This window comes from Musa acuminata, chromosome BXJ1-6 (assembly GCF_036884655.1).
Source record: "Musa acuminata AAA Group cultivar baxijiao chromosome BXJ1-6, Cavendish_Baxijiao_AAA, whole genome shotgun sequence".
In the NCBI taxonomy this organism is placed as follows: domain Eukaryota; kingdom Viridiplantae; phylum Streptophyta; class Magnoliopsida; order Zingiberales; family Musaceae; genus Musa; species Musa acuminata.
In genome coordinates, this window is record NC_088332.1 from 44,658,168 (window position 1) to 44,679,761 (window position 21,594).

General features: G+C 41.7%; 3 protein-coding genes across 4 annotated transcripts; 1 reads left to right on the forward strand and 2 right to left on the reverse strand.

Annotated features, from left to right (window-relative positions):
- The first annotated feature begins 3,207 nt into the window (after window positions 1-3,207).
- On the forward strand, window positions 3,208-5,289 carry LOC135677267 (uncharacterized). Its single transcript, XM_065189390.1, has 3 exons — window positions 3,208-3,904; window positions 3,982-4,365; window positions 4,452-5,289. The coding sequence occupies exons 1-3, from the start codon at window positions 3,614-3,616 to the stop codon at window positions 5,100-5,102; spliced, it is 1,326 nt and encodes a 441-aa protein (XP_065045462.1). The 5' UTR covers window positions 3,208-3,613; the 3' UTR covers window positions 5,103-5,289.
- A 587-nt stretch (window positions 5,290-5,876) lies between these two features.
- On the reverse strand, window positions 5,877-8,468 carry LOC135677266 (uncharacterized). The gene is made up of 5 exons (XM_065189388.1): window positions 7,842-8,468; window positions 7,412-7,756; window positions 7,050-7,329; window positions 6,673-6,780; window positions 5,877-6,584 (listed from the first exon to the last, which is right to left on the reverse strand). Exons 1-5 carry the CDS (start codon window positions 8,139-8,141, stop codon window positions 6,445-6,447), a joined length of 1,173 nt encoding a protein of 390 aa, XP_065045460.1. The 5' UTR covers window positions 8,142-8,468; the 3' UTR covers window positions 5,877-6,444.
- Window positions 8,469-14,166: 5,698 nt separating this feature from the next.
- On the reverse strand, window positions 14,167-21,261 carry LOC135677268 (guanylyl cyclase 1-like). Of its 2 annotated transcripts, XM_065189392.1 has the most exons (9): window positions 20,878-21,255; window positions 20,659-20,783; window positions 18,839-18,950; window positions 18,103-18,177; window positions 17,888-17,976; window positions 17,430-17,491; window positions 16,732-16,804; window positions 15,286-15,361; window positions 14,167-14,645 (listed from the first exon to the last, which is right to left on the reverse strand). In XM_065189392.1, exons 1-9 carry the CDS (start codon window positions 21,046-21,048, stop codon window positions 14,598-14,600), a joined length of 831 nt encoding a protein of 276 aa, XP_065045464.1. In that variant the 5' UTR covers window positions 21,049-21,255; the 3' UTR covers window positions 14,167-14,597. The 2 variants fall into 2 exon arrangements, with proteins under 2 accessions (XP_065045464.1, XP_065045463.1); XM_065189391.1 differs by lacking the exon at window positions 14,167-14,645 and having other exon boundaries at window positions 14,653-15,361; window positions 20,878-21,261.
- Between the last annotated feature and the right edge of the window lie 333 nt (window positions 21,262-21,594).

Here is a 21,594-nt window from a genome sequence, read left to right on the forward strand (position 1 = left end):
CTGTAGTTCTAACGAGTCGATGACATGTCCGGTTTTGACTGCATCGATGGATCAACCAAAAGCATGAACAATAGCAGGTCGGGACACAAGCGGAAGTCTCTTCCTTCGCCGCAGTACTGAAAGATACGTCGATGCGATTGCAGAGTTCATAACGAACCATTTTGTCTATGATGGTTTTTGACAGGTAGTATAGGATGGAGAGACACGGTTTCGTGGGGAGAAAGACACAGGGAAACAGTACCGAGCATGTCATTTTCTGGTCCTCGACGAGTTGGCCAATCGAATCCAAACAGAGGACGAGTAGCTGAACCTTCTCATCTACCATCTCAACTACATCTTTTCGATAACAGATCGTGTCACATCTCAGGAACTAAACGAAGAGCATGCTAACTCAACTGAAGAAGGAACGGTCCATCCACTGGATGTCAAGAGTTGGTATCAACCTAGGAAATGGTGCCATGAGTAATGACTTGCAATACAAGTCTCTACGAGCCATAAACGTCATAACCGGAAGTGGGTAAGCTGCTTTCCTAAGCACTCCAAGACATGAAAATATTGTTTGAGAATTCCATACTCATTCTTGCGTCCCATTCAAAAGTGGAGATTGGAATGGGTCAGCATCAGCATCAGGATGGCCCATAGAGTGAGAAGATAGGCCATCGTATGATTTATGGCTTTCATATTGAAAACAACAAGATTGGAATGCAGTGCACATTAAAATATCCCATGTAGCTTAGGATTGGGTCGAAATCAATAGCTTGAAGGTGTAGTTGGATTAGGTTGCCACGAAATGGGATGGCATCCCACCGGCTGCTACTACAGTGTGTGTCATGAGAAACGAGACTGCAGCTCCGAAGCAGATCCTTAGAAACTGATAGCGAATGCTCTTTGATTCCATAACTGTAGAATTCGTTCTCATCAAATATCTCGATACCTGTTTTGGGGGTTTAAGGGCTAAATAATCTGCAATTTACGTGGAATTCCGTATATAATTAATTGCTCATAAGCTGTAGAATTGTAAGCTCACTGATGGTGGAACCACAATTTGGGCTGGCTTACTTCGTCAAGCCCACTTATGGGATTGGGCTGAAGGCAACCACAAAACATTCGATATCAAGCGTAAGTGGCGGAAACGAAATTTAAGTCTACGATCTTACGATAAACTATCAAAATCTTTACCAAATAAACTAGTTGATAACTTCAATGTACTCAGTGTTGGGCTGGCAGCCCAAAGTGGGTTCAACCCATGGTGGGCTTTATCAGCCCACAACCCATACCCCTTTGACCTAACCCTAGATCAATATAAGGGGGTTTGGGGGCTGCATTTTAGATGTAGAAAAGAGGCAGAAAAATACAGCAACGTTGACATCCTCGTAGCAACAAAGAGAGAAGAACAAGGCAGAAGAACAAGAGAAAGAAAGGAAAGAAGACAAGGAACGCAGAGAGACTGTTCTCAATCATCTAACAGTGTTCTCATCTCAGGTTAGATTAAATCTACAGTAGACTCTTGCTGTGATTACTTAGGGAAGTTTTAGATATTGTGGGCAGTGACGTGATCGTTGTATCTCAGTTATTCTCTTGTGGTTGTTGCTAGGGTTTTGGGTAAGAGATTGAGATTTGTATATTCATTATTCTCATAATGGATTATCTCTAGTTTGCCCCGTGGTTTTTACCCTTCACATTGAAGGGGTTTTCCACGTATATCTTGGTGTTCTGTTTGATTGTGTTTCCATTTTATTTCGTTGGGTATTATGGTCTTCTAGTATTTGTTCATATACAAAGATTATTCCTCTTTATATCCCCATCACTCAATGATATATATATATATATATATATATATATATATATATATATATATATATATATATATATAAAATCATAGCTATTAATATTATTTTTATAGAATTATTTGATTAGTAAATTTACTTAATAAATAAAAATTTTATATTTTTAAAAATTACTCGAGCTTGTCACCAATACTATACACTCGTTGAATGCATCGATGTAGTGTGCATACAACCCAGAACATCTAATGGTATCACAGACTTATTATTAACTCAAACATCTGGACCTAAATAGTTATAGTCTCTCTAAGAAATTATGGAGGGATGCTTTCACATAATTAGTCAGTAGGCTGAAGTCTCAACATGGGAAACTAGGGTAGGGTTATTTCTTTACAACCTAAAAGATCAAGATTCAAGTCATAAAAATATACAATGTCTTATCTTTAAATAATTAAAGTAAAACGATGTACATAGACCTCATAAAACCCCACGTTGACAAAAGTCTAATAATAAAGATTTTTATATTTAGAAATTTATTTATTTTTAAATAAAATTCCGTGGAAACTAAGGATTGGATATATGATAAATGGTGGACGCCTATTATTGAGGATTTGGGTGTATGGGATATGGGTAAAAAAAAAAAAAGGCTCGACGAAATGTTGGTATAAAATAAAAGCTTTTTAACAGAAAACACACATTGCCACGTGAAAGTTCATTAGTTCACTTTGTTTCTTCTCATGGAATGACCACTGAAAGTTGAGCATCTCCTCTCGTAAGGTTCACACGTTCGAGTTTCTCTATTATTATTATTATTATAGGATCCACTGAAATGGGTGGCGACGGCGTGAAGTTCCCTTGGACTGTAAACTAAACTGGCGAGGCCGGGAAGCACGCTTGGGCGGTGAAGGCGGCTCCGGCAATCGAGGCCAACACGACAATCCTATCTTTGCTCTGTTTCCACTACAAAATTTGGCAGACACGACACACATGAACCCTATCTATATCTCTCAGGTCTTTCTGTGTTACGGAAAGCATCGGTCTGGTGACTGTGAATGAATGGGAGGATCAAATGCAATAATCTTTATAACTCTATTTAATTTTATTTAAAAAAGATAAGATATTAATTTAAAATTTTTAAATATATTTTAATTTTGTGAACTAAGAATTTTTTATTCCTAAAACTCTTATCTAATCTTATTTAAAAGGTAAAATATTTATTTATAATCTTCTAAAATATATTTTAACTTCTTAACACTCCTCTTTAAGAATTTGGTCAATATATTCAGTCGAAGAGTCTTCCACTTTAAGAATGGCATCATATGAAACCATTTACTTTCTGATCACGTCCCCTTACTCCACCTTAAATAGATGCAGGAAGAAACCACAGACGTATGGTGGAGGAAAACGTGCAGAGCTTAAACATGGGTGCATGCATCTTTGGTTCCTTTGCAAAGCTCTGCTGCCCATTCACGCTATACCTTTTCCCTTCACACTATATATTGAAGCTAAAGAATCATCCACAGGCCACAGACTCGGTTGGTGATTTGCTGCTGTGAGTAGTCCAAAGAGAATGCAGAGGTGTTGAAGCGATGAGGAACAAAAGCGAAGCTCAAGCATTTCTTTGGATAAAGCGTGGAAGAGACAGGCGTTGAGGTTGAAACAAGAGGAGAGACAAATGAGAAGCTTTGAAGGTCCAACACATGCTGCCGCTGCTTTGTTATCCTATGGATAGAAAACCAGAAGACGACGGCATCGGTAGGTGGTAAAGCGAGGAAGGACTGGTGGCGGACTCTGAGCAATTCCCCCGTCTCCTTTCTCGCTTAGCTTCCATGAGGAAGCTGTGGCCGAACCTGGACCGAGAAGATGGACTGGACACCGTCCTCGAGGTGCCCATCCCCGAGGAGACGTTCCTTTCCGACGCCAACTCCAGGAGCAACAAGACACTCTGCGCCAACATAAAGGCGTGGATGCGATCGCACGTCGACCGGTCGCCGCCATCGCCCATTGGCCGCGGGGCCGAGCTCCAGCTCATGCTCGGTGTCATCGGGGCGCCTCTCGTCCCGCTTCCCGTCCAAGCGTATAGATCCACACTCGTCCGCGGCATGGAGAAGGATCCTATTGTGAGACTTACTCTGTCCCATCGATGTTTCTTCTTCTTGACATGAACCAAACGAGAATTAATATGCGTGGATGGCAGGAAGTCTCCATGGCCAAATACATCGTACAGCAGTACATCGCGGCGTCGGGAGGGGAGCAAGCGTTGAACGCGATAAACAGCATGTACGCCGTGGGGAAGGTCCGCATGACGGCGTCGGAGTTTCCCAAGGGCCACGGCGGCGGCGGCGGCGACACGGCCAGCAACAATAGGAAGGTAAGAAAGGGCGGTGGTTTCGACGGCGCCGGAGAGATTGGGGGTTTTGTGCTGTGGCAGAAGAAGCCGCATCTTTGGTGCTTGGAGTTGATGGTGTCCGGGTGCAAGATCAGCGCCGGGAGCGACGGCAAGGTGGCGTGGAGACAAACTCCATGGCACCAGTCCCACGCGTCCCGTGGCCCGCCTCTCCCCCTTCGCCGTTCTCTTCAGGTCCGTGAACTCTTTCTCCGTTCCCTCGCCTTGTTTCTTCGTTGACACGAGCGAAAAGCACACCGTTTCCTCTGTCACATGCACAGGGTCTCGACCCGAGGTGCACGGCCAACTTATTCGCTTGCTCGGTGTGCCTCGGGGAGAAGAGGGTCAATGGGGAGGACTGCTTCGTGCTGAGGCTGGACGCGGAGGCGGCCACCTTGCGAGCCCGCAGCAGCAGCACCGTAGAGATCATCCAGCACACCGTGTGGGGCTACTTCAGCCAGCGCACGGGACTGCTCCTCCAGCTCGCGGACTCCCGCCTCCTTCGGATCAAGTACTCGGCGAGCAAGGGGAGCGTGTACTGGGAGTCCACCATGGAGTCGCTCATCGAGGACTACCGGCCCATCGACGGTGTCAACATCGCACACGCCGGGAGGACCAAAGTGTCTCTGTTCCGGTTCGGGGAGACCAGCGACGGACACACGCGGACGCGGATGGAGGAGACGTGGAACGTGGAGGAGGTGGACTTCAACATATGGGGGCTCTCCACGGACTGCTTCCTGCCCCCGGCGGACCTCAAGGCGGGCGAGGAAAGTGCTGACGTTGACGACGGCCCGGTGGCAACTGCGCCTCCACCTTCCAGTGTGCAACCGGCGGCCACTAGGATCGGGCCTTCGCAGGTTGCTGCAGTTGACGTAGACGAATCGGACTCCACGTCGACTGAAGAAGAAGAAGAAGAAGAAGAGAGGCAATAATAACATACATATATTATATATAATACGATAAGAAGAATTTAATGTGTAAATACTGCACCGATGTAAAGAATTTTGGAGTGCATGGGGTTTTCAGGCTAAGCTCTCCAAATCTGTGCATGTCGAACTACAGATGTAATGTAATTACTGATGTGTAAATATGGGATCAGCCATTTGTGTACCCTTTGACCTACTAGCTTTTCATACGCATAGGGGCAGATTCTCCAATTGAAATTAAAAGTCAACGGATATTTTAATTAAGTCAACTTCAAATTTTGTCGAGCAAATTATTATTACGGAAATGAGGGGGCAGAGACGGCGATGCTTAAGCTAATAGACCGGGCCTAAGCCCAAACCAAAATTTGAGCGTAATGACAACTCACTTTCCGAACGCGACTGGTCCTCTTATTCGATCGCCATTAATGATCAACAAGATATTATTATTAAATTGAAACGTTCCAATGTACATCAATTGATCCTACGATTGAGATGATAAACACAGCCGCATTCTCTCCCAAGCAAAGCACACACCGTCGCATCCCTCGAAACCAGCATAAAAGTGTTCCTTCCCTCTGCAGGCTAAAGTTGGTGAAGGACATGCCTATCTCTCAAGTCATTTACAGCTTTCAGGACATGGCTGTCTCTGTAATCGGACGCGCATGGAATTCTTTAGGAAAAAGAATTAACCAAACCACAGACGCCGGCCCACAAAGTCGTACAGCACGAAATGTGTCGACGGTGGTGGGTAACCCCACGTTGGATGAACATGCCAAATAATTCGAGCGCAGATAAAATATTTCATTAACACTTGATTACAATCGATACATTTTTATTTCCAAACATGCAAACCGCAAACCATGATCTTATATAGCTTTCTTCACATCCAGAGAGTAGACTCGAGACTCGGCAAAGAACTAACGAACTTGGGAGCCCTGCTTATTTCTTAGCGACCGGCACATTTCTTGCGCTCCGTCACACACACATAGGCTGCTAGAGAAAGAGAGAGAGAGAATTAGGGGGGTGATTGATGACGACTACCAAGCTGGACGTCGGTGAAAGAGAGCTTGGAATTCCTTATTGCGAAACTAAAGGATTCCCCCCACCATAATTCTCGGCCAAATATAAGACAGCCACCGCTTATTGTTTCTTCACACCCTGCGATCCATCCCTGCATAAATCTGCTGCGCTGCCACCTTCCTAAATCCATTATAAATTCCCTACTGCTGCTGCTTATGCCATATATATATATATATATAATTTTTCTTCATAATTTCTTCTCCTACTCCCTATCCTAAAAACTATTGCAAGCACTAAGACTGCAGTAAGTTGGTGTAAGTGAGATGGGTCAGTAGGTCCATTCCTGAGGGAGGCCGATGTCATGGGTTGCTGCCGTCGCCACTGCTGCATCGGGCGTCGGCGAGGCAGTTAGGTTGTGTTTCCTTCTCTGATGTGATAGCCCCGCACTGCTTCGCCCAACAAGTGCATCTGCCAAGCCAAAAACATGAGCTTCCAAGTTAGAATATGACAACAACACTCCACCAATGTGGACATGAACGCATCTCAGAGTAATCACCATGAGTCAGAACAAAGCCACCGGGGAAGCGTGGCTGTGCTGCGAACTCCTTCAGGTTCAGGTTCAGAGCTTGAACCACCCTATCGGGAACCAGCACGGTTGAACAGCCTGTGCAATATCAAGCACATCAAGCAGAAGTTGCAACACACTGTATAAAAGGGAGAACAGCGAGGAGGCATGTAGCACATCAAAGCAAATAAGGGAGAAACGAGGGTGAAGTCTACCAGCTTAATGTTGACTCCCGATACAAAGGAAAAGTAACGCCAATGAACTGCTCACCCGAGACGACGAATGATGGGAAGACTATGGCGACCGCTCCAAGGTTTACAGGAAACGACAGAATAATGATGAGATTCTAGCGGTGAAAAGATTTTTACCGGTCTTTTTCCTTGGCTCGATCTTCTTGCCAACCGTCCGCGGCAGGAAGACGCCGGTCCCGGCGGACTCCTTCCGCGAGCCGGCGTTGTGGAGGAACACGGCCCGCATCCCGGCCCCTGGAAGCGGTGGTTGCTGCTGCTGCGGTGGCGGTTTTCGGAGCGGTGGCCACGCGGAGGGCGATAGATCCAAGGGCCGGCCACCGCCTCTGGCTTTGCTCTGCGTTCCCCAGGCCACCGACAGCGGCTGCTTCATCGTTTGCTGCTGCCTCAGATGGTGAAACTAACAGAGAGCACCAGATGTCAGGGAACTGAGGGCTAATAAGAGATGCGGATCAGAGATTAACGAAACGGTCGAGGCTCACTTGTGCTGCCTGCAGTTGCTGATGCGTGAGAACGGGAGTGACGGCACCGGTCGCATGGTAGCCAAAGCTCGCGTTCTCTGAAGCCACCGACGCCGCCAGGGTGGGTTTCTTCGGCGCGCCAAGAATCCCGCGGTCGTAGAGACTCTTGCGACGGCCAAGATCGTTGCTCCGCATCCGAATCACCTGCCCCGCGGCTTCGTAGAGCAGGTCGGCGGGATCCTTGTTTTGCTTCTTCATCGGAGACGTGGATGGCGGCGAAGAGACGAGCGACGGGCCGTTCGGGCTCCCCTTGTTGGAGGCGGCGGACCACGCGCACAGCGTTGACTGGGGCGAGCGTGCCATGGCCTTGAAGAACTCGTCGGATCAGCGGATCTCCGGCGTGAACGCCCACATAAATTAGTCGCCAGATAAGAGGATCAATACTCGTTACCTTTGCGTCGTCCGCTGCACCACCGGAGGCATCCTTGTCCTCGTCTTGGAGGAAGTAACGAGCCATCTGCTGCGTGAGCCCGGCGATGTGGTCCTCTTCCTCGTCGCTCTCTTCCGTCTCCGTCACCGACTCCACAGGAGAGTCCAGATTTGAGCCAAACCCAAAAGAGAACTCGCCCGTAAAGCAAGCCGCGGCAAAGTCGCCCCCACCGTCCTTGCCTCCTCCTCCACTGAGAACGAACTCGTCGCAGAGGAAATCAGAAGGCAGCCAAAGCCCTCCATCATCAAACTCTTTGGCCATGTCACACAACAACAACAACAAAACGTGTGCGCGCGCGCTGCTCGCAGTTGTTGGACTGGTTCAAAGGATAACCAAGCAGAGAGATGCCTAGAAATAGAAGGAAGAGGGGGTGATAAGATGAGATGCACAGAGGAGGAGCGGGTAGCTACGAAAACTCCTCTTCTCTTCTCTTCCGAGATGAAGAAATCAACAGATGAAAAGGGAGAGAGATGGAGATTTGGGGGAGGAATGTTGAGGAACCGTGAGCAGTAAAGAGAAGTGGGGTTGAGGGCGTTCCCAGTTCCAGGACAACCGCGACGCAACACGCCCCCCCCAAAACACACACACACACATCTTTTTAGGAGACTAAGAAAGCCTTTAAAAGAGGTGGACGTAACGCAAAAGCCCTAATTCCGCACCGCACAGCCGATCCATCCCATGGCCGCATCCATGACCGGTCCTCCGCCCCCACCGACCCGCCATGTGTCCATCCCACCACCCAAACGCACGCACCCGAACCCAGGTCGCGTGTTGGGCTTCTTCCCACCTACACCGTCGGGAAATAGTAAAGGCTTGCGGCAGAGAATAGTTAATGTAGTAAGCTGTAAACGTTAATAGGAGGTACTTCAAAACCCATTTAGGGCTGTTCCTTCTTCTTCTTCTTCAGTTGCCAAAGCTCGGTGTAAGATTTAAAGATACTTAATACAACGTATCCGTATCACAATACACAGCACAACATAAATCCAAAAACCTCAAATGATAGGAACGGTGCAGAAGAAGCCAGCAAGTTGCTCAAACGACCATCGTTTTCTACAACGTATCAGCTTTCCATCACTGGACCACACCGAGTCGAGGGGCTCGGCCACTGTACCGTACGAGCCACCGTTCGACGTAGAAAGCCCCATTGTTTGCTGGACCAGTAAAAAAGGCTTTTTATTTTATTTTCCAATAATTTTTATATATTTTTAATTAGTATTTTATTTTTATTATATTTTATTTTTTTTCCAATAGATTTCACCAGTTTCTCAGTAATAATATTTTTAATAGATTTATAATATAATTTCAAAGTACTTATTACTATAGGATCATTCAAATAATTTGTTTATATAAGAAAGATTTATAATATATTGATGAAGATATTTAAATTTAATTTAAAATATTATAAATTGATAGTATAAATCTCTTATATATACATTTATTATAAGAAAGATGAAAAATCCTTGTGTTTCCATTAGAAACAACGCCTACTCGTCCGCCACACTTGTCAAGATAAAGGGAGCATGACGTCTCTGAGAAAGCCACGTTGTCCTTCGAAAAATACTAGTATCGATATGTTCCTTGGGAGACCATAAGACATGGGTGCACCGTCCGATCTCTTTCGCCGGAGATAAGAGACAAAACGTTCATTATATTAAAGCGATGGGAATCGTCATTTCATTTATTATAAACAGTCTCTCTTTTGTACGCTACGTATCAAATACATATAACATAATAAACTTTATGTCATCAGTAGTCATCCGACAACGAGATTGATCTATTTATACAATAAAACGGTGTATATTTATTATACATAAATTAGGATATATTTTGTGAAGCATATCTCAATTTAGCATTTTCAAGTCGGTGACTAAACTTTTCTATGTTAATAATAATAATAAAATCTTGTCCATTGTTTAGTATTTTAATAAAGATACTATAAAACTATATAAAAATATTTTAATTGATTGGTATACTAATACAAATATGAATTAATAATTATTTTTTGAATTAATCATAATATTTTTAATAAAATTATAATAACTTTATGTGAAATTAAAAATATTATAATTTTATTTTAATATATTCTAATTGATATTACAATAAATCTAATAGGACGAGTCCAGAGGACTTAAGAAAGAAAAAAAAAAATCAAAAGAATATTTTAAAAAATAAAAATATTTAAAAAATAAAATTCGAATATACGATCTTATGATATATTATCAAGATCTTTATTTTTTTATTTTTTAATATATAATAAAAATTAAAGAAATTATTTTTTGTCGAAGAAAATAGAAAATATTAGAAAAACACAATAAAGCTGCGTTGGACAGCTGGGCAGTACATAAAGTAGGCGAGCTGCCCGCCTAAATAAAGTAGGCGGGGGCAGTAAATAAAGTTGCCTTTGATGTGCCGTCCCCCTCGCAAGGATCTGCGTCGGTCGCAGGTTGTTGGTATCCCCTCCCTGTGGCGTGGTCTGCGGTCTGCGGTCACGGTTGTTGCCACCGTAACACTCGGCGCCCCACCTCTCCCGAACGGAATCCGGAATCTCCAGGAAAACATGGAGGCAATAAAGATTCCTTCTTCCACCCACCCTGGCCATCCGCCCCACCGCCCGTCCCCACCACCGAAAAGCACGGGGACGCCGTCACATGGGCCGACCCACCGCCTGACGGCGCCCGTCACTTTCGGCGTAAAGGACGGCAGCCGCGACAGACGGCGAAGGCCCCACGATGCCCGCTGCTCCCCGGACGTCACACCTTCCTTCATTAAATCGGATTCATTGTCCTGCCACTTCCGCCCGCCCTCACCCCGCGCAGTTATTATTATTCCAAGGGAAATATAATAAAAGCGAGCTGAAAGGGGGCAAGCGACGACGATGCTACGTTTAAGGGTCGGAGGAACGGTGGCGCCGCCCCACCGAAAAGAACGGCACGGCCTGACGCGGAAAATGCCGATGGCGCGAAAGAGGCGAATAAAAATAGAGAGAGAATAATAAAGCGTAAAGTTGATATATATATATATATATATATATATATATATATATATATATATATATGTGGAAATGGAAATCGATTAATGGATACATTTAATACAAATAAAAATTCCAACATCATTGAAGCGCTACTCGTGTGATTTAACCCGCGAAGCAACCGACGGACCCGCCAAATTCTTCCTTCGCCATGAAGTTTGGAATCTCCCGCCATTGAGCCTTTCCCTCACGGCCTTCGGCCTTCAGCACTTCATCTATGTTGAGGGAGAAAGTATGATCGACGGTTTACATCGCGTGTGAGGTTTTCAAAGAAAAGGTACAAACCCTTGGGCCATGCGGAGATCCCCTGTAAGGGTCTCAACATACACTTAAAAGTTTTATTCACAGGAGCGACAAATGAAGATAAATCATGCTCGCTTGACCCAAAGAAGCAAGGAGGCAAACCGAAGGCTTCCTTAACGGAGGTTCGTCTGCTTCATACAGTGCCTAGATATAAAAGTCTAAGTCTTAGGCCAGGCCAAGACAAGTAGAAAAAAAAATTGTTTACTCCCTCGTTTACACTGTTGATACTATTGTTTTCCTCCCTCTTCATTTTTCTGATTTAAACATCGAAATGATCAAACCTATTATGTAATATCATCGAAATAGCCAAGAGGCACAACCAATAGGCTATCAAGCGAAGGGGACCGTCCAACTCCCAGACCAAACTTCACCACTCGAAGACTAAGTCACTCTCGATGAACCATCTCTTCTTATAGATTCCTTCGTTCTTTTTCGTAACGCTTGCCTTTTACGATATCCAAGAGGAATCATTAGAAGGGACTCGAACTTTCAATAGTAAATCAGTCAGATCGATTCATTAATCGACGGTTTCCATGTGTTAATATTTTTAACGTTAGAAAAAAAGGCCTTAAGGCCTTTTTTTTCTCTAGGGAAGACTATATTAATTTCACGTGGATTGAAAAATAAGGAACCAAATGCTCATAAATTTCTTATCTCTCTTATGGGGCACTTCGTCAATCCTCATCTCTCGTGTCTTCTTTTAAAACAAAGATCTTATCTGCTAAAGTTGGTACGAGACTTATTTCTCCTGCACTCTCCACATGCAGCTCGAGACACAGTTGACATGAAGTCTACTTAACGGCTCAGCGGAGCGCAGACGGAGGAGCAAAGCATCGAACGAAGACGCAGAGTTGGGTTCCCAAAACCGGCAGCAGCACAGCAAACATACGATGAACGACAGCTTTGACGTACCCCCGCATCTTCCTCCTCCTTTTCTTCCTCGGCGTTTCTACTACTTTTGGTCACCATCTTGTCAGAACTCTGCAGCAAAATGGCGGATGGAAAGGACGGGCAGAAAGCTGGTGTCCTCTCGCCCGCTGTCGCTGCTTTCTTCTCGGTTTTCGTGGCCTACCACTCTTTCTCTGCCCTCTCACAAACCAATAATGCACAACGCCACAACATTTTGTCTGAGTTTTCTTTCTCTTCGATGACTCTGATACTACTGAGCCATGCATGAGCGGCAGATGACAGCTTTGACCCCACGTCCGGTCGTAAATGTCAGCAGATCTTACAACGTTGACCTAAACTCTTATGATCATCTTCTAGCACAGAAGCTGGTGGTCAAGGTGGTGGATTTGATGTGCTTCGGAATCGTGGGTTGGAGTGCCTCTTTTGCTTTAATCTCAAGGTGGGACCGAATCTTCAGATTATGGTTCGGGAGAAATGTGTCAATGTCAACTCATCATACAACATGAGTTTTTCCTCTCAAAGGAAATCAATACATTATTACTCTATTTCCGATTCCTTCCTTAGAATGTGTATATATTTTGATGACTTAACAGTGGGTCCAACTTTCTAGGAAATTTAAATTATAAATAAGTACCATGACCGCACCACCCTAATATCACTATTTCGATGGAGAAAATAAAATAATAACAACATCTCTATCCTATATATATATATATATATATATATATATATATATATATCTAATTTTATTTTTAAATTTTTTTATTTTCTAAAAGATGTGATTAATCCTGATGTTCACTTTCAACCGAATCTTTTATCTCTCGTTAGCTATTATCGATATACTCTCACCCATCACTTTACCACTCATTTATTTCTTATCATCACCCCTCGTTCTTCTTTGATAACAAACGTCAATATCTTATCTTTCTTTCTTGATTTCATCATGAAACGTAACCATATATCTAATTATAAAATTTTTATTTAATATTAAACATAGGTAAAAATATCACATCATCATTAGCAATAATTGGCTTGCACAAGTCTAAGCTCAAGAGAGATTGCTTGTGACAACAACAAAGTGAAAGCGATGAATATCATATAAATTTTCTTAAAATAATAATAATTTTTTAATAAAAAATAAAAAAATATATAAAAAATAGTTTGTAATTAGTAGGAAATAATTATGTCTCTTAATTACTAATAATAATAATATTATTATTTTCCACAACTCCCCCTTCCCCTCAAATCCATCAACTTCTCCTCCTCTTTCCCCTTTATCTTCTGCTCTCTTCTACCTCTATATCCTTCTCTACTGTATCCCCTCGACTCTGTCTACTTCCACCCACTCCCTTCCCTCCTACCATCGGAAGTTACTCCGATGATGCTCGTTATTCGAAAAGAAGAAAAAAAATATATTTACATTTATTCACATAAAAAAAACTTTAAAATATTAAAAAATTAGAATAAAAATAATAAAAAGAACAAAAAGAGAATTGTCAATAGAATTATTATTTTTACGTAAAAAGCGCTGGATGTGCGGTTGGTAGTTGTTTTGGATAATTAATGTGCACAAGCCACTACACGCTAATCCATCATCATCAGCTTAATCCAAAATATTGAGATTCTAATGCCGCTTCTCCCTTGCCGGGAGGTGTTTTTGTGTTACCCGTCTCAAGATTCCTCGATTGCTTGGAGATTCTTCCCGGCCACAAAGTCCAAGACGTTGACACCCGAACAAGAACGATCCCTCACCAGCCCCCAATGGTTGACCGGCCTTTGCACGACAATGATCGATCACCTGCACTCCGCCTAAAAAACGATCCGAATCTGAAGAACGTACAGTCAGATCTCAGCCCACACACTGATTAAAAGATGTTCTTATCAGCTCCAACAACAAGTGACGTACAAGGCACAACTTCTCAGATGCCCCACCAATCCATTCGACCCGACTCCTGAACTCCATTTGCGATCGGCATCATACCAAAAGCGATTACAACGTGGGACAGTGAAGTGGCAAGTTGTGTGGTGGAAGAATGGAAGAAGACCTGCACCTATAAAGTTGCTGGAGATTTCCAATCATAAGATCAATTGTTACATTGACATTTCAGAACTGCATCCAACATATCCCTCGCATACTATATGTCGCAGTAAATGAGTTCGATTGTACCTATAAATTACAGTGTAAGCATACTATATGTCGCATATGTTACATGTCTAGATTCTCGGTCGACTCAGAAACAAAACAGTCTGATTCACCAGCCTACCAAGATGATCCCCAGGTTGAACGACTATGAATATATCCATGTAAAATTATCCTTCTTTCATGATCTACATTCATTTTTCACACATTTACAAGTTTGCTTTGTGTGTTTTGAAGTTAATATGCAGACAGTACATGTAACCCGACCGGCAGCGATTGGATGCAACTTGAACAGCCCTGCAAAGCATGACTGTAAAGACGACAGCTGCGCCTACTGTTACAGTTTGGGCGAAAGGTTTTCACATTCTCGGCCATTCAAAGATACCTGCACAGGGAGAAAAACCAAGGTATGGAAAGAGGAAACAAGGAGTGCAAATCTGTTCCCTTGGTTTAGGATCTACAGAATAAAATCTCAGTTTCACAAGCAACTCCAATAGCTCGACAAGCATGCGATTTCCAGTGCGGGTTCCTAGTAGCAGTATGTTAAGAAATAGTTCATATTGAAAGCATTGATCGACCACAAGGAAAAGAAAATACAGACCCCAATACTAAGATCCAAAGTTTGTCATTACCGATTTAACCAATTGCTCGATTGGTAACTCTGTTATGTATGTAACAGCAAACACCAAACCCATGACGCAGAGTATAAGTCATTGTATGCCAAAATCATGCAATTTATCTGTTTGTTTAGCAGAAAAAGGTGCCCTTCTGATTTTTGGGACCAATTTTATTTCAAGAATCTTCTCGTAGACCATGCAAAATCGACAACTTTAGCTAACAACTTTGACACAAAGAACACTAACCCATATTCCAAAACAAGTGACGCGTCTCGAGACTCAAAAAGTGATCATAAGAAATAACTGAGAAAGAAGCATGCTTTGCGAATATATCACAAGGCATCTCAAGGACAACATGGTACAAGCAAAATTGATTCTCATGTGATAGCAATAGAAAGAATATTTTACCAATAGAATATCTTCGTCGGTGCCATATGATTTCCGCGCTTCATCCAGGCACTTCATGGAAACTTTCTCATATTTCCTAAAGAATTTTCACAGAGAAATGAATAAAAGAAGTGCTTATTGGACAATATGATCATACCAAAGAGAAATTAAAATATTAAACAAGGAAATAATGCCATGTAGAGAACAATACTTCAAATGCATAAAACTCAGCTACATAGTGTAGACTGAACAATTATGCAGTCTTGGAAATCTGAGACTAGGATGGTCAGCAAAATACTTATTCACAATGTTTTACTCGTACAGTATTCTCCGATTGGGATGAGATGATTTATCAAGGTAAAATTGGTAAATGAGGGCCTACAAGGCATTCTTTTGTCCACACAACTAACTCACAACCTCTGTGCTGCAGTTACAAACAGCTACAGGAAAATCCTATATGATGTGATGAACAAAATAGTGAACAATTAACAATGACTATTTCAAATGACGTGATGAACAAAAGAGATACACAAATCAAAAGATGATCACTGATTTGACGACAATGTGAAAATGATTAATTCTGACCATGATCTATATCATGGATACCTAATTGGGAGCTCACGTGCATGATGGTGAATTGATCAATATATTAGTACCGGTTGCCACATTAAATAAAACCCAAAACAGAACCCCAGAGAGAAAATGGAAAACGACTAAATTCAATCTAGTCAAACATGACCTGAGATGCTTGTCAAAGTTGTAACTTTAATATGAAATGGTTAGGTATCATATGGTCCTATGATAGGAATGCCACAGAAACTGACTTCCATCTTGTATTATCACCGAAAAAAAAGGACAAAAGTTTTATAGCAAATGTGTTGCTCAATATGAACAGGAGTGTTTCGAGCTTTTGAAGGTCCAAACAAGATTGTAAAATTCAAGATTATTGGTGACGCTATTTAATAAATGATAGATCAATATGTTGAGTAACTTATTAAAGGAAGGATGATTCTTTTGACAGAGATAACCTCAGATGACCTCTCATGCATAAAAGAAAGACATGATATGTAGACGCCAAATTATATAAGTACAGGTGCACCACAACCAAAAGGTCGCTTCAAAGTTGCTTCACCCATTATGTTCAGAACATTTTTATTAATGGCAAACTACAGTTTTATAGAAAGCTTAACCAAATCATTTCTAAAACATCCATTGCCTTCAGGAACACATTTAGAATGGCATTACATAGTGCACATGTCAATGCATTAAGACTGAATTTGGCCAAATAGTGATGCATATAGTTGCTAGAGATTTGATTTACTTTCATGGAAAACACACTTTCCAAAAACCAGTTTCATAATCAAATAATACCATCAGAGACCCAAAAAGAAACCCCATTCGCAATTCTGGAAGAAGATGAAAATAAAATGCTGGTCCTATCCTTATTTCAGTGTAAAAAAAATGCACCTAGAACTGGCAGGATCTCTTATTTCAAATTCACCGTTATCTCCATCGTAGCCACATATTACAACATAATGCCCTGCTCAAAGAATTTATTTCACTTAACCAATATAAATGTAATGACAATATAGCAAACAGAATAACTTTGAAAGACAGAGAAAAAGATGGTACAACTTACAACAACAGAATTCAAGCAATTTAATTTGGTCAAATGTTAAACAAACTGTTAACAAAGAACAAGAATAAACAAATGACAGATGGCTATGACAAATATTTTGTCATCGTCGGATGACATACAAGGAGCTGACAGTTCGGGCAGGCTTGTGTCAGAGGATGACTTCAGTAAAAGTCATCAACTGATGTTTCAGATAAACTGATTTAATTTGCAATACAGACATAGACTTTTCAGCCTCTGCCATGGATTGCTCTTCTTCCATTTAATGACATTTCCAACTACTATTATCAAAGAAAGCTGGCTATAACATTGTCAATTTAAATATGTTGATTTCTTTGATTCACTGAAAGAATATCATTAGTACACTATTTTATTCACATTTAAAATGAATGCCTGACACACCATCACCAAGGCATCATGAAGTCTAGTTTGTACATATCATGTATAGTTTCCAGCTTACTGACTAATAATACCTCACGGTTAATATAAATAAGAAAATGATGGTACAACTGTATATCAAAGAACTTACCCATATAATCTGTGTTGCTCATATAGCACTCAGCAACAGGAGCATCTTTTGTCAAGGATTGACTGCATGAAATATAGTATTGGGAAAATCAATTAATGGTCCAAAAACAATCAATAGTCGTCCAACATGAACAGATCTTTAATTACCATATGATAAAAAAGCCAAACAAGAAGAACTTTTTTTTTTCACTGTGATTTGGTGTCCCATAGTATAGGTCTACTGCTGGTGGTTCATGTTCATGAGACTAAAGATCTAAACTATAAGTTCAGAAAGGTAATGAAATCTGTATACTTTACCACTTAGTAAGGAGGGAGAGAGGGGTGGTCGGGAAGAGAGTGTAGGATCACAAGGTTATGAAAAACTAGCTAAGATCTTTTAATATATGAAAGTTATCTATGAAGGTGCTAACTAGATCTTAAACCCCACAAGAGATGGGTAAATTTGGGTAGAGCTTTTACCTTAACTTGATCTTGTTAACTAAAGCAACAGCAACACATTGGCCTGATAGTATTAGCCAAGAAATATCTTTTGCACTGATGGATCTGCACTGTGGAACATGATAAATGTTTTAAACTAGTAAAGCGAGTAGATAGGTACTCATTCAACCACATTATATAACTTTTTAAGCAGTGGCCATAACATCCACATGTTGATAAGAAGTACTGACACATACTTGTATGCTAATTCCAGCTTCAAGTGCTTTTTCAAAAAGTCCGTCTACTCTTCCTATGTCATCTTGCAGTTGTTCCTGTATATGTTCAAACGTCGTCAAGTTTAGACTGTTGTTTATAAGGGAGAATAAGGATAAACAGCCACACAGTCTATGTAAAAGAGGTGTATGTGGGGATCTGAGCAATTGAAAAAAGAGGAAAATATCACAAGAGAAACCATGACTAGGAGCATACATCTGATATTGAATAAGAAATAACTATAAATTTATTTAAAAAGCAAAAGTGTGAGGCACCCAAACTATAGCAAGTACAAATCCTGTACCCAAAAAAAGAGCATAAAGCACGCATGGTGCATGTTTGTAAAGAGCCATGAATAATAGCTGAGAAGTGATACATACATGATACCTACAACTGCATGTGCATTTTCAGTGTATCATGCATCTATTTATGTAGAACTTCTTCTGTTTCATACTTTAGAACAGTATAATCAACATATCCATTTCTCTTAAATTCTCCAGAAAGGAATAATTTTATCTCTGACACTTTAGTGAAAGTATGAGACCAATAATAGCGATGCGTCTTGAATAACACTCAAAGAATTAGCCACAGTAGAATAAAGTGACATGAATCTGCATATATTCTAAAAAGTAGGATGCCTCTTCAACAGTTCTGAAAAACTTTAATATGCAAAAAAGTGACATAAATTTGCTGAAATGAAGACTTTGATTGGGCACTCACCCTATAGTAGGATTCAGCTGAATAATCTGGATTTGCACCTAAAGTGACAGTCAAGAAAGAGAAGTCCACAGAAAACTTATGCAACAAGTATGCTAGATCAACAGTCCAAATGCTGCAAAAAGAAGTGCAGAAATATCAGTGTCCAAAAGCATGCCATGCCAGGTGATTTAAGAAAGACAAACTGAATATTACAATCTTTTCCATATTTTGCAGGAACATACATTGGGTGAATTGATACACAAGAAAGGCAGCTAAAAGTGAAGTGCATCATATCCACAAATGGGAAAATCAGGTTTTTTTTCCTTTTTTTAAAGCACATCAACATGTAAATTCTAGATAACAAATGCCGACAAGTTTGCATATCAAGTACTTGGATTAGTGCCACAGGTGACAAAGTTCCAAAATTTGAATTGCAAAGTCTAGTTCATTCTGAGAATCCATGAGTTCAGTAAATCCACCACATTCATTATCATAAACTAGTAATTCACCAGGTTATAAATATCCTATGTGCAATATTTATCATTATTAACAACTTTCAAAGCCGTATTGTAACTGCAGATCCCAGAATGGATTCTTTTAGTATATAGCCCTTGGTAAATTGAAACATCTAAGAAAATCATATTTAAGGCATGTTCAGATCAACATAATTTGAATTCAGTGCAACAAAGGCTAAGAAAGCATACACCGGCTTTGAAAATTTAGTGATAACTAATAATCATAGACTCAAAAAACTTAATTTTCTACCAAAATTTGCAGATGCTAAAAGACGCGAAAGAGTCTGAATGAACCAATGATAAGCTTGTTTCATTATGACGGAACATATAGATAATGGAACTTTTGCTACAGACTTCCAACATCAAATGTGATCACTATGTATTTGTTTTAATATTACTATAATCTGATCCCTTAACCACACCCCAACACACACACAAAAAAAAAAAACCAGTAACATGCTCGAGTAAACCCATCTAGTTGGATCTATGTCTTTGTTAGTAGCATGAACATTGTAATAGATTAAAAGGCCTGTTAGAAGTCTCAGGTCTATAGAGGTCCATCTTTTCCAATTAGCTCATCTAAATGGTTCAGTCTACATGAATTCCTTTTAGAAGAAAAATATTGTACAAGAAAATAAGCATACTTCAGAAGTTCCTTCTCTGTAAGTTCTATTGCAAGGTTTGAGTTGCTGTATTCTCCCGATCGCATTCCACAATCATAACCAAAGTTCTATAGCATTAGTACTCCACATGACTTAAACTATATCAACACATATCTACCGTTGCGACTTAAGTTATATTCCTAGGGTTACATGTGCTATGCAATCATAACCTGACAAAGTTTGACAATGTCGTCTAAAAGGCCATGCTTGGAGATAGGACATTCAAAACATGGCAAGATTGCGTGGCATCATAGACACCGTCACGTGTGATTGAAGGGGAAATAGCTCCAACAAAGCAATTTAATGTACATTTAATAGTGGCTTGAAAGAGAGATGAACAAAGGAAAGGGAAAACTAGCTGGTGAAGATAAAGCAGAGGATTTTACTATTGAAGAGAAATTAAGAGCCAAATCAAGCCAAATTACATCTACCATGAAAATATTTTTGTAACTAATAGGGCCATCTGAAACTAGACACTCCTCGAATCCCTATTTGAGCAGATTTGATCTTTTTGGCAACATTTTTCCAGCTTCTTTTTCCCCTTTCAAGAATCTGCTCCTCGGGTGGACCATGGTTCGATGCTTTCACATCCGAAGCCATCAAATTTGTGCGCAAAAGGAGCGACACAATCTATCCAGCAAGAATAAGAAGAAAGAGGGCTCACCTTGTGGTGCGGCAAAGCTTCTCGAGGTCGTGGATGTCGTACTGCTCCAACCCTATGGTCCTCAAGACCATCAACACGCAGGCGAGGCCGCAGTCCCAATCGAATCGCTGCCGCACATGAGGGACCTAGAAAACCACACGACACCACCATCATCAATCAGGCAGGGCAATCAGCCGCCGAAACGGAGGAGAATTGGGATAACAAAGGAAGAAGACCAACATCCACGAAGCGAGAGCGACAAGAGACGGGACGATCAAAACGGAAGGAGAAAAGACGGCCTTCGTTCGCCTCCACCTCCTCCTCATCACCACCAGCATTATGGCGTGCCGCCCTTCCTCCGATCATCTTCACCAGCTTGTCAGCAATAAGGCGGAAAGGCCACAGAACCATTCAAGCCGCTCCAGGGCAGCGGTTTCATTCATAGCATCAAAAGCAACCGCCCAGATTTAGGCACCAGGAAGCCGATGCTGCCGCCGCGGCGGAGGGCGATCCGCACCGACTCGATTCATCAATTAATCCGATTTGGAAGAAGCAGCAGAATTGGTCGGTCATTCACGAATCGACCGAACTCAGCGGCCTATAAAACTATAAATGGGAGACGACGGAGTTCCGCGACGCCTTCTGCCACCAGACGACAGATACTACTAAACGCGGGATCCACGTGGGGCCGGCCAATTCGCGCCCCACTGGAGACGCGGGTGTGCCGGCTGGGGACGGCGAGGGGAGGGTAAAATGATGCACCGCGGCTTTTTCTTTTTCTTTTTTTTCTTTAATAATTATCCATCTCATTTATTACTTCGTACGGGGATTGCGGGATAGGAGGCAGTAATAATGGCCAATAAATCCCAAGCGAAGCGCCAGCGGGAGATCGTCTCCACGGAGGGTCGGATGGAGATACGAAGACCGGATTCGTACGGCGGTACGAAAATAATAGAG